The sequence below is a fragment of the Perna viridis genome, chromosome 11 (genome assembly GCF_037379345.1).
Source record: "Perna viridis isolate PV_CMFRI_1.1 ecotype Kerala chromosome 11, ASM3737934v1, whole genome shotgun sequence".
NCBI lineage: Eukaryota > Metazoa > Mollusca > Bivalvia > Mytilida > Mytilidae > Perna > Perna viridis.
In genome coordinates, this window is record NC_142455.1 from 24,725,856 (window position 1) to 24,738,506 (window position 12,651).

The 12,651-nt window shown below is 32.1% G+C and overlaps 1 protein-coding gene across 11 annotated transcripts in view; it reads right to left on the reverse strand.

Moving 5' to 3' along the window:
• LOC148603485 (tyrosine-protein phosphatase non-receptor type 4-like) overlaps positions 1 to 12,651 on the reverse strand; it is a 113,922-nt gene that overhangs the window by 3,744 nt on the left and 97,527 nt on the right. For all 11 annotated transcript variants that reach the window (XM_088551769.1, XM_088551766.1, XM_088551767.1 and 8 more), the window contains 10 exons: positions 10,686 to 10,775; positions 9,508 to 9,651; positions 8,819 to 8,888; positions 5,122 to 5,288; positions 4,340 to 4,430; positions 3,313 to 3,374; positions 2,461 to 2,607; positions 1,887 to 2,015; positions 1,334 to 1,482; positions 859 to 994 (listed from right to left, as the gene is read on the reverse strand). In XM_088551769.1, the coding sequence (XP_088407895.1) occupies positions 859 to 994; positions 1,334 to 1,482; positions 1,887 to 2,015; positions 2,461 to 2,607; positions 3,313 to 3,374; positions 4,340 to 4,430; positions 5,122 to 5,288; positions 8,819 to 8,888; positions 9,508 to 9,651; positions 10,686 to 10,775 (1,185 nt within the window). The remainder of the gene's footprint in view (positions 1 to 858; positions 995 to 1,333; positions 1,483 to 1,886; positions 2,016 to 2,460; positions 2,608 to 3,312; positions 3,375 to 4,339; positions 4,431 to 5,121; positions 5,289 to 8,818; positions 8,889 to 9,507; positions 9,652 to 10,685; positions 10,776 to 12,651) is intronic.

The following is a 12,651-nucleotide window of genomic DNA, read 5'->3' on the forward strand; positions in this document are numbered from 1 at the left end:
AGAAACTTTGTATAGTGCTTCAGGCAACATACAGATCAATTATTGCAAAATACACTGCTTCAGGCTACTTATAGGTCAAATATTGCGACATACACTGCTTCAGGCAACATACAGGTCAATTATTGCAAAATACACTGCTTCAGGCTACTTACAGGTCAATTATTGCAAATACACTGCATCAGGCCACTTATAGGTCAATTATTGCAAAATACACTGCTTCAGGCTACTTATAGGTCAAATATTGCAACATACACTGCCTTAGGCAACATATAGGTTAAATATTGCAACATACACAACCAAATGTGCTACATATGATAATCATATGGAGCTCAATTCATATGATTATCATATGATAATAGGATGATATCTAACATATGATAGTTCTATGATTGTCATATGATTCTCATATGTTAATTTTTACTTGAAAACATATGATAATCATGTTTGTGAAAAACATAAAATTATTATGTGATAATCAGATGTCAACTGAAACATGATTATCATATGGTGCTCGATTCATATGATTCTTATGTGTAAATGCATGAAATTAACAATACAAAAAGAATACTATACTACAGTACCATCTTAATAATACAGACTGCAGTGAGTTATCAAACATTCTCCGCACAATAAATTTGGATAATCACATGTCACAATAAATAGGATAATCAAGTTATAATCATATGTGCTGATACTGATACAAGGAGCAAGTTGTAAATTCTTGTTTATTAGCCTATTACTATTAATTTAGGCAAAACAAAAGACAAAAAACAAATAGTTGAACTTCTTCACGAAATATCCTACCAGTTATTTACATATTGACTATCTCGCAATCATTGTAAAACATCAATAACTTACAGCAGTTTGTATTAACATGGCCCTTTGATCTCTCATCTGCCTCACTATTGACAATGGGTAAACAGGTTGATTGGCTTCAATAAGACACATTGCTGTTTCCATGGTGATTAACACACCTGTTCTTCCTATTCCAGCACTAAAAGTAAAGGAGACCCAATAAACTTTACTGTAATTTTACTTAACTCAGCCTAATCTTTCAAGGAAACTATTTGTTACTCAAATTCCTAAATCTATCCTTCCAGGAAGACATTTATGGTAAGTTATAATAATAATACACAGACACATCATATTGTCATGAAGAAAAGAGTTTTTAACCTGACCTGGAGCAAAACAGGAGAATAGATAGAAAAACCAAATAAGCCAAACTCACTTATTTTTGGCTGGCGTTTGAATGATAACTTTAAAACTGCAATATGTGCAAAATGTAGACATTAGAAACTCATCCATTGTAAACCAAATTATTTTTTTTCCTTACCTACAATGGACTACAGTTGGTTCTACCATGCCCTGTCGTCTTTCCCGTACTTTTATGACAAAGTCTAAGAAATCTGCAGGATCATCTGGTACTCCATGATCTGGCCAAGCTATATACTGCATGTGTGATATATGTCGCTCTTCTCGGGTCTGAAAAAGAAAGATTTGCATTGCACTGTATTTTTTTAGCCTTTGACATCAACTAATGAATAACTGAGATATTTTCAGATATTTTGTCAAACTCTTAACATGATTACAGTAAGTTTTTTTCCCCAGGTCAAGTGTCCATGTATATTCTAAGGCCTATCAGATGGATTCTGTATTATACTCTATGTGATTCAGTATGGTTTTTATAGTAAAAACATTGAAAACTTTATTTACCTAGTCAAACTGAGAATTTCAAAGTGTTTGGCCATGATTTATCCATACTGCATATCAACCCCTATTAGTAAAATTCTTTTTTTGATGCTTCTAAAACATTGATATAACTTTATAATGAGTTACACATTTAAATTAAAATTTTTGCAGCTCTGAACATAATATCTTAAACTTACCTCAACATTGGTTAAATTAAATTCCCTAAAAGCGAATGAAGAAGAGGCGTCTTCCTTGACACATGTGATCTGTAATGCCCCATAATCTAATGTCTCGTACATCTCTGGCCAATACTGGTGGCATTTTACCTGTAATAGAAAATATAAAAATCAATCTATTATAAAGGATTAAAACACGATAACGCCTTTCTCAAAAGAATAGCTCATGAGCATATCTGCATTCAGAATGGTTATCCAAACATATAGATGCAAAACATAACAATAAATTAAAAAAATGTCTAAACATGTTAAACATCACCAGAAGATGGTAAAATTTACATTGAATATTTCGGATAACTGATATCCTTCAGCATAAAACTCATAAAACTTTATCATAATGAGATATCCGTTATCCGAAATATTCAATGTAAATTTTACCATCTTCTGGTGATGTTAAACATATTTAGACGTTAATATATATATAATTGTTTTCTTACAACAAGCTAAATTATACATAAACTCTCCCTTTCCTGACCCCTTTCATCCATAAAAAAGAAACATAAGTTTAAATTCTCCTAACATAAGTTCTCCTTACCCTTCCTCTCTCATTTTTCATGGTTAACATAACCAGTAAAGAGGTATGTTGTTCCCAGACCATCTGCCAGAAATCAGTACATGTTGAAGGCAGGGGACCTTGAGCAGCTATGTAACGATTCACAATTCCTGAACCAGGGATTTCCATCTAAAAAACAGTAATTATTGCCAATGATTTCTCATTACATTTAATACATACTGTATCTGATTGCAATTGGTATTCTTAGAAAGTCAATGTGACACACTCAGCAGCAATATGAACAAGATGAAACTAGTTAAAACCAATCTTGTATTAATACTCAATTTATTCTTTGAGTAAACAGACGCTGTGAAAGTACAATTTTCATGGGAAAGTTAAACCACAAAATTTGATTTCCAACGAAAAGGTTTATTTATTTTACATCGTATGACAGAATTATGAAAACCAAGAATTCAAGAATCCACAAATATGCGCTCTCCCCCTAAACCATGAAAATTGATAAGCACGAATATAAGTATGTTCACAGTATTTAAGAAACACAGGCTTAGAAGTGATGCTGAAGAGCTTCATAACTTGATGTTTTTTTTTTTGTTTTTTTTTTTTATAGATGTCTGGTATATTCAGGGTTTGGTAAAGACAAGTTGAAATCATCATACAAGTCTAATAAGTACAAATAAAATGCACTTTCTATATATCTTTAATGTAAACAAAAGGTTGTGAAACTGATCTATACACATACCATAAAAAACTGGTACAATAGTTTTCTAATGTCTGAACAAACAGAAGCTAACCATTCATGTATTTATTTTAGGGCATTTTCTATTTTATTCCAATACTCATTCAATAATATTCATATCAACTTTATAAACTTACATTGACATAATTAGCATTGATATAATCTGTTTGTCCTTTCAATATTACTCTTGTTTGGTCATCTGAAAAACAAAAATAATACATAATAATTCAAATGCAAATCAGTATTATCATCTTAGTTATCTCCCTTTAACACTAGAGAAAGTGAATTAATCCTGGAAACTCCTGCACTGAATCAAATTTTAAAAAATTTAATGATAGCCAAACTATGCCAAAGTTCTGCTTCGATAATCAATAGCCAAACTATGCCAAAGTTCAGCTTCGATAATCAATAAATGATAGCCAAACTATGCCAAAGTTCAGCTTCAAAATCAATAAATGATAGCCAAACTATGCCAAAGTTCAGCTACGATAATCAATAAATGATAGCCAAACTATGCCAAAATTCAGCTTCGATAATCAATAAATGATAGCCAAACTATGCCAAAGTTCAGCTTCGATAATCAATGAATGATAGCCAAACTATGCCAAAGTTCAGCTTCGATAATCAATGAATAATAGCCAAACTATGCCAAAGTTCAGCTTCGATAATCAATGAATGATAGCCAAACTATGCCAAAGTTCAGCTTCATTAATCAATAAATGATAGCCAAACTATGCCAAAGTTCAGCTTCGATAATCAATAAATGATTCTGAATCAAATAAAGAAGCAATAACATTGACAATTCCATGCTAACTCCCATCAAATCATAAAATTCCCTCAAAACTGTAAATAAATTAATTATTGCAGTTCTGTCAAGTGAACATATTAATGGGTATAAAATTTCACGATTGTAAAAACTATAAGCATTAAAAATCAATTTCACGGTTTTGTTGTCCACCTCAAAAACAGCAGAAATTAGTACACAATGAACATTAGTATGTTCACAGTAATTCTTCCTCGATTCAAACTTGAAGCAATCAGATTACATGAATGAGAAGATTTTAATGGAAAAACACAGAATTTAATGAAACTGTATATTTATGAAGACAAAACCAGGATAAATATTTTTTTTAATTATATGTTTTCAATCCTGATAAAACTTACAAGGAGAAATATCTCTATATCTGTTCTTTGCAACATTGGTATCTTGTCTGGCAGCATTCATTGTCATACCTGGTTTTTTCCTGTATAATTGCTACAAAAAAGCATTTTGATATCTATTACTATGCATTTCTTTCTTATTTAAACCATTGGTTTTTTTTTTGTTTTTTTTTTTTAAAGCATTTCTTTCTTATTTAAACCATTGTTTTTTGTTTTTGTTTTTGTTTTTTTTTTTAAAGAAAAAGAAAATCGACATTAGATCTATCAAACAGTAAAATCTCCTTTGAAGTTTAATAAGGCAAAATACTTGCATTATTGACTATTGAAGCAGACAATAGTGTGAAAGCAAAAATTTTATGATGCATGTAAAGTGTAACATTTTGAATTTTTTCTCTTGAACATTTATTAATTTAACAAAATGGTTTTTTTTTGGTTTTTTTGTTGTTTTTTTTTTTTTTTTTTTTTTTTATTATGAAGGAATCTAAAGATCATGCAACTTAATTTCATTGTTACATGAAAGTTTTTTTTCCCAAGAGATACTAGTAAAAAGTTTTGAGTGAATGTATATTGAAGTAATGCAGGGATGAAAATGTTGGGGTCAAAAGTGAAAAAATCAAGATTTCATGCAAAAATGGGTGTTATGCCCTCCATCCCCACCCTGTGAATCTGAGCCTGTAATGTACCCATAGATGACAATCATTACTAATACAATTACCTCCCTAGCATGTTCTAAGAGGAGTAAAAAGATTCCATCAGACTAAAACAGATGCCTCAGAATAACTTACTTCAAATTGTGCTAATGCTGCACCACTTTCTAGACTTTCTTGTAATAACATGAGTGAATTTTCTAAAGCATTGGCTCCTGTCAATGAGCCAGTGATCTGGTGCGAGTCTGGGATGTAAACTAGGTCAGGGTCAGGGTCACCTGGAGGCTGGTCTTCTCCTACATACACTGAAAATAAACATAAATGTTAGTATTACACTCGTTTATGAGTAGGAAAATATTAATGTACTGAATTGTTGGTTCTAAACCACTGTTGATAGAAAACCAGTAAAAAGCACATGTAACCTGTCTGAACTCTGAGCAGCTATGTGTGCTTGATTCATTTTACCATCTAATGGGGTAAAACACAACTCTTGAAGCCTATATCCAGGTATGGCCTCACTCAAACAATACAGTATTTAAAATAAAAAGAACTTCAAGACAGACCTAAATGCATGTTTTTTAGAAGGTACATAACGAAGCAAATTAACTCAACTCTTTTGCCCGAGGAAACTTACTTTGGATAATTTTTTTTTTAAAATAACAAAAGAGTTTGCTAATAAAGATATTCCTCACAAAATCAACCACCTATATGTTTGTATGGAGTATTTCTAATGGATTTATATGTTTAACTATGACTTGGGAGAAATGTTAAACAATGGATGGAGAAAAGACATCAATTCAGTGCAAAGCCTTCTGAACGAAGAAACAAAACCTGGAGGGATAGTTACTTCAGTGAAAAATTGGGTGTACTGTGAAAGTACTATTTTTCTTGGGAAGCCAATTTCCGTGGTTTTTGTGGGTAGGTCAAACCACGAAATGTGATTCCCAACGAAAAGGAGATTTTCATTGATATTTATATAGAAAAAAATCAAAACCACGTATTTAAAAATCCACCAACTTGTGTTTCTTCCCTAATCTACAAAAATCGGTACCCATGAATTAAAGAACTTTTACAATACTACAAAAAAGCTTACACATAAAGAATACAACCACAACCTAAATTCAATCCCCCAACCATGCTGGACATTGTAATAAACAACGTTCTAGGATAGCCTATATTCAATTATAGTTTCAATTTCAAAATCACAAATTTGTCTTTCAACTTAAAAATATTTTGTTAGAATTTTCATGCTGTCCTGATTAACCACAAGATACATTCTGTCTGCACACACAATAAAACAAGTGGGCTACAGTCTAACCACAGAAATTTGATTATCAGCTGATCATGGGGGTCACTGAGTACAAATTTTGATGACATAAAGTCATATAGTACAACCAAAGGCTAACTACTTCCTCTACCTGTCTATATGGTAAGAACTGGAATTTTCTACAGGTGAATATTAGTTACGAAAAGCGAAGAACATTTTCTTTAATCAGCTGATTCTCCCTTTGATATATTCGTAGTGAAATGTATTCCAATTTCAATTTGTCATTTTAACATCCAGAAAGAAAGGTTTTCCTAGGGGCTTTAATTTAACTTTCATGGTCACTATAAAGCTCTTACATTGTACTTGCACAATAATTTCTAATACTTTCCTATTCCAAATTTTAATTGATCAGGCTCTCTTTGATGATTTTTTAGAGTTCAACTTAATGAAAATTAAAATTTCCTGTCTTTTGAAAATTTAAATATCCCTATTTCCGTCTTTTTTCCTTTTTAGTTCTCTCTTATTTAACAGGTATCAAACAAACTTCATTAAATGTAATTTTTGGTGGAGCATGAGTAATACCATTAACCTTACAGAAAGATAGAGATATCCTTCAGCCCAATATAATATCAGGGTTATCAGATCTGATTAGGACTGAAATCTAAACACCTTTTTTATTGGTGCACTAAAAATGTTTTCAAGTGGAGAGAGCAACTCTACACATGTACATGTATTGGTTACATGATAAAGAAACAGACCTTCATTGTAAACATGCATTTTGGACCTAACTCAAATATTTGAGCAAGTTTTAACTAATCACGAAGTCAAATAAGAGAGCATTGCTTTAGGTATGTATCTCAGTCCCTTACTATTGTTGTAAGTTCTAATTCTTGTGACTGGACAGTTAATCAAACCACACAGTTCTTGAAACTTCTAAAACCAAAACTTCTCCTAAACTACTAAACTTCATGTTTTGGGGTGAAAACGAAGAAAAAATCTGTTTCAAAGCAGGTGCAGGAAATGAATTATAAAATTTCTGCATACAAATCTATTTACATAATTATGTCTTATACATGTACTTCACAATTTCTTATCTAAGCAATGCATACTGAAAAAATAATAAAGGGACTTTGTTCTCCAACCACTTGTAATTGCACCGGCACCAATGAAAAAAGACACATGGACAACTTAAAGCAGGACATACACTTCCCTTGTACAAATATGACTCTGCCCTTTGACTTTTGACCTTGAAAATTATTAGAGTTCAAAGATGGCATAAGTATGCACCATTTTAGTTCAAAATTTATTAAAAAACCTTAAATTTTAAAGTAATCATAAGCATGTTACAAACTGATATCAAGAGCATTGCAATTTCCATTCAATAGCTTCATTAGGTAGGAAAAAACAAAAACTCACTAAATATTAATAGAACCATGAATGCCACCAGTATCCACAAACAGTGGCACTTCCAGTGTTTAAGGAGAGCCATGAGCGTCATCAAAATAAATATTAATAAATTTTTAACAGATTATTCCTGCCATTCTTGGATCCTTGTACTTTGCTATAACCAATGTATTAATCCTAACTGCCTTCAAGACACAAGGTCTCAAGCATGTATTATGAATCCTTGTTGGCAAATATGAAAGCAGTCAATAACAATTTACTTTTGGAATGTGTTTCCATGGACTTCATTGTATTGACACAATGACTTTTTCCAAGTTAGACCACTGCATTCTAACAACTGGTCATTAAATCTTCAATAGAACACTGTCTTGTTCCAAAATGTTCGAAAATAAAAACCTGACATTTCTACCAACAATAATGAACAAAGACAAAAACATACGATGTTTCCAAGCTTAAAAGGTAAAAAATATGCATTAAATCAATACAGCAGGCTCATGTATGTACATAAACTGTATTAGTAATGATTATCTATAATCTAAATATAGATTATGTACAGGCCATGCTAAGTATGAGCAAATCTGGAAAAGTAAAAATGCTGCAGGAGTTCTTTTCTTCTTAAGTTTTAACTTTCATGGTAAAGTAAAACTTCAGGAGTTTATAGAGAATTGCATTTGTGGTTTACAAGTAATGATACAGTCAATCTGTGACCTTCAGAGGGAGAGCAAAATCATGCTTACATACAACAAGTGGTCTACAGCTAAAATCTACATAGATATATTGAAATCATTGTCTTATCAGAAAAGAGCTTGCTGAATCACAGATGATCAGTAAAAGAGGATTGACTATGATTGAAATTGTAACTCTACTTAAAATAAAGTTATGGCTTAGCCACTCAATTGACATGAAAACTCACACCCAAAGAATAATAGTACTTGCATAGTTACTGAAGCAAAAAAAAATATATGTTTCCTGCTACCCTAGTTTTTGTGACTACCCCTAACATTTTATGGCCATTTTGGCTCAAACACTGTTAAAGTCTAGATTGTTCCCCCATTATCAATGTAAAATGTTTTTTGAAAAATGTGATTTCCCTATTGACCTACCCTTTTATTTCTTGCTCACTGCAGGAAACAAGACTCCTTCGTTAAACATATTTACACTTACCATTAGGACGAACTATAAGCACTAATTCACCAGAATGGGTTTCTCTGGAGGCTCTTATAAACATCACCACCTGAAATAAAGACAGAATTGGAAAACATGAAAACTTATTTCTCAAGAAACTGACATTTTCCTAAAAATATACATAAGTACAATGTATTTATTTTATGATTGTAGTTTATGTCATAATAATTAAGTTGGTCTATTTTTTTTTTTCTCAAAAATATGAAAGATTGTTCATATAAATTTTGTCAAAAATGTTATTTACACAACCAGAAATAGTTGACTTTCACTTCTGACTTGAACATTTTATTGCATGCAGTGCTAGGAATACCCCCACACATACAGGAAGTTGACATTGTACAGCAATCAAAATCTCCAACAACATATACCCTATCTATATAAAGCCTAACATAAAATTTGAGTGGGTGTATAAAATACCACAACACAAAATACTTACATGGTCAGTTAAAAATTTATCAAAGTTCGTAAATTATAATAAATAAAATGATTTTTAGTACCTAGCTTTCAAGATTTTAGTCATACTGAGCTACAGCACCGTAAAGATATATTGTTGAGGTTAAAATATAGACACTTTCTCCATCCCCACAAAAAATACTACACATACAGGACTCCTAAGATTTATGTCTGTATGTTTGTAAGTTCCTAATTTTTAATCAATCTATACCTACCTGTTCGTGTGTGTGTTGAGATACATCTCTACCATTTATATACAGTACTTGGTCACCCTCATTTAAACGAGGTATCGCCAAGTCAGCAGGAGTGTTTGGTGCTACTCTTGACACTATGATAGGCATGCCCTGGTCTGCCCCACCCTATTAATAAAAAGCAGAAAGTAATGAATACATTAATGCTTTATTGGATAAAAAACCGAGTTTGGAATCAATAAACTGTGAAAGTACTTTAATTAGTGAGAACGAGTCATTATGGTTAAAGGGGAAATGATCAGTTTCTTGATTCAATGATTTCATGGACTTGAGTACTATACCATACAAATGAAAGGGACATTTCCTTTTCATTGGTAACCAAATATCTTATTTCATCAAAACCATGAAAACCATGAAAACTGGTACCCAATGAACAATATTACTTTCACAGTAAAAGTCCCCAAACAACTATCAAGGACTGAAAGAAGTCCAGTAACTATAAAATCTTTGAAGGAAGGCCTACCAACACTGGCTGACTGACTGAAATCTTCCGACAAAAAATTGAAATCTACCACCCTTCTGGGCCACAGAGATAATAATCAGCAGTCACTCAGTAGCCCATGGCTACTAGATTTTGAGCTGGGCTACAAAATTTTTGGATAAAGTTTAGTTGAACATGCATGTATACAAAATAGTAAACAAAAACATTGTCTGGGCTACCAGCTTGTATTTCCTAATTTTTCCCCTAATGGGGTACTTTCAAATAATGTTGGATGAATTCTGTACATTAAACAACAAAATGACAGGTGTCAAAAAGAACACAGCCGTCCCTACCTACAACTGTAAATACAGTAGTCAAGTGTATGACCAAGAAAAAGTCACAAAGTACAATGAATCAAGCTGAAGCTACATGCAAAATACATGGTGATTACACTACACAGATTTCAGTATTATTGGAATAACAATGGAAAAAGAACAGTAACAGTAACATTCAACAAGAGACTGCCAGGAGCCTGAATCGCTCACCTGGTTAAATTGTGTCTTTGTCTCTGGCCAGGTGAGCTAAAAAGATAGAATTCAACTGGAAGCGGAAGAAAACATGGTATGTACACACGAATCTCCACAAGTCATTGGAATTTTCCAGGACAATAATGTTTATCCCCCAAACAATCCAACTGAGGCTACTAGATATTAACCCTTACCTTGACATTAAAGCCAAATCTCCCCTGTTCATCGGGGATCATCCTGATGGTAACCAGACCATGTCCTTCAGGGTAACCGTTGCTGTTGTGCTATAAATAGATATCAAAATGTCATAAATCATCCATTCACAATTATATCACTAAGGGTCACAGAAAAAACACTGACATTTAAAATCAAACATAAAATCCAAAATTTTTTTTTAGAATATACAAATACTGCTTATTCATCAAAATTATGTCTGATTACATATTCTCTGATTAAAAGCAGTATCATAAAAAAGATCTTTGATTACCTCAATCATAACAAAATTTGAAGTTTCAATGTTACTTTTTGGTACCTTGAACATATACATCTCATTCATATCAAATATACAATTTTTCATTAACTAATTTCCTTTCTATAACAAGAAGGAATGGTGCTTATCTATCCATAATGCTTTGTCACCCCAGTTATAAGGTGTTAATAGATTCAAATCATCTCTGGTACATTTACAGCAGGATCTAAGTTCAGACCTTCTTGACTGTAGTGATACCATGCTGAGACAATAATGAATGCTTCAGGTTCTTGGAGTTATCTTTTCTAGTGGGAGATACCATGCTGAGACAATAAATGGGGCAGCAGGTTCTGGAAATTATCTTTTTTAGTGGGAAATACCATACTGGGTCAATAAAGGGTGTGAAAATTGGAGGATTATTCCATCAACTCTCTCCAGGAGTTATTTGCCACAATTACACTGACATCTGAATAAACATGTCTCAATATTTTTTAGAAGAACCAAGTACAGTACTGGAATTATCATACTAACCTGTGTACTATAACATCCCATGTACCAGTTTGGAAAAATAAATAATAGCATTTCAATAAAGAATCTCAATTCCTACATGAACTGCTTAATTTTTTTCCAAGTTTTATGAAATTATTCCCTTTAATTGAAGTAAAATCCAAACTTCACTTATATATTCTAACATGAAAAAACTACACCTTGTGCAATTGTCTTCATCATTTTCCCCCAAACAATGGACCAAAGAGGATAGTAATTCACAAGACCAGTTTATTGCCACTGTTACAGAAACAAATGATGGGATAAGTTTTTAAGAATTTCCTATACGGTATATAGATTTCAATCCTGTAAATTAACTTCAGATCATGCTGTTATAGCCTGGGAGCTAATTACGTGTTTTACTATAAAAATACTATGGCAGGACATGTTTTCATGACTTAGAGTGGGTGTCAAGGGATATACAACCTGAACAGGATGACGTCCATTGGTATTCACATGCACCTATTATAGAAATTTGATCTTTAATGCATTTATTACATGATAATAGGGTATTTTTTTTGTATTTATTTCTTGGAATATGAAGAAATAGAAAAATGGTGATGGAGTCAAGTGTGACCATTATTACATAATCAGTTTCAGGAATGGAGTAGGATTTAAAAATGGTCAAATACTAGCAGCATTGGATATCCTTCTATTTTTAAGTAAAATGTTTTCCTCGAAACATCCTACAGACTACAAGAAGCCTACGTCTTTTTTCCTACACCTTGAAATTTCCCAAGTTAAAGATAGTGCTACTACATATATCATGACAATTACTTTAACAGACTCTTTTTCCCTATAATAGAAGAACTTGTTTCTGTTTAATACTGGAATTGTATTTTATTCTTTTTTTCTTTTGTTTTGGGTACTTAACAGGTAATTTAGGAATGCCGTCTACAATTCACCTATACCTTCGTTAATACATTAAATTTCTGCACATCTATAATATGATTCATTCTTTCACTCAGATATTATGTCATCGAATTTTAATTTCAAAACTATTTCTTCCTTATTAGAGGAATTACATTACCATAAATATGTTAACCAAATATTAGACAAGGCCTTCCTTCTATAGATAGGTAGAAATGCATGTTCCCAGTGTCAAATTAAACACTTCAATACTTCAGCAAACATGTCACTACTCC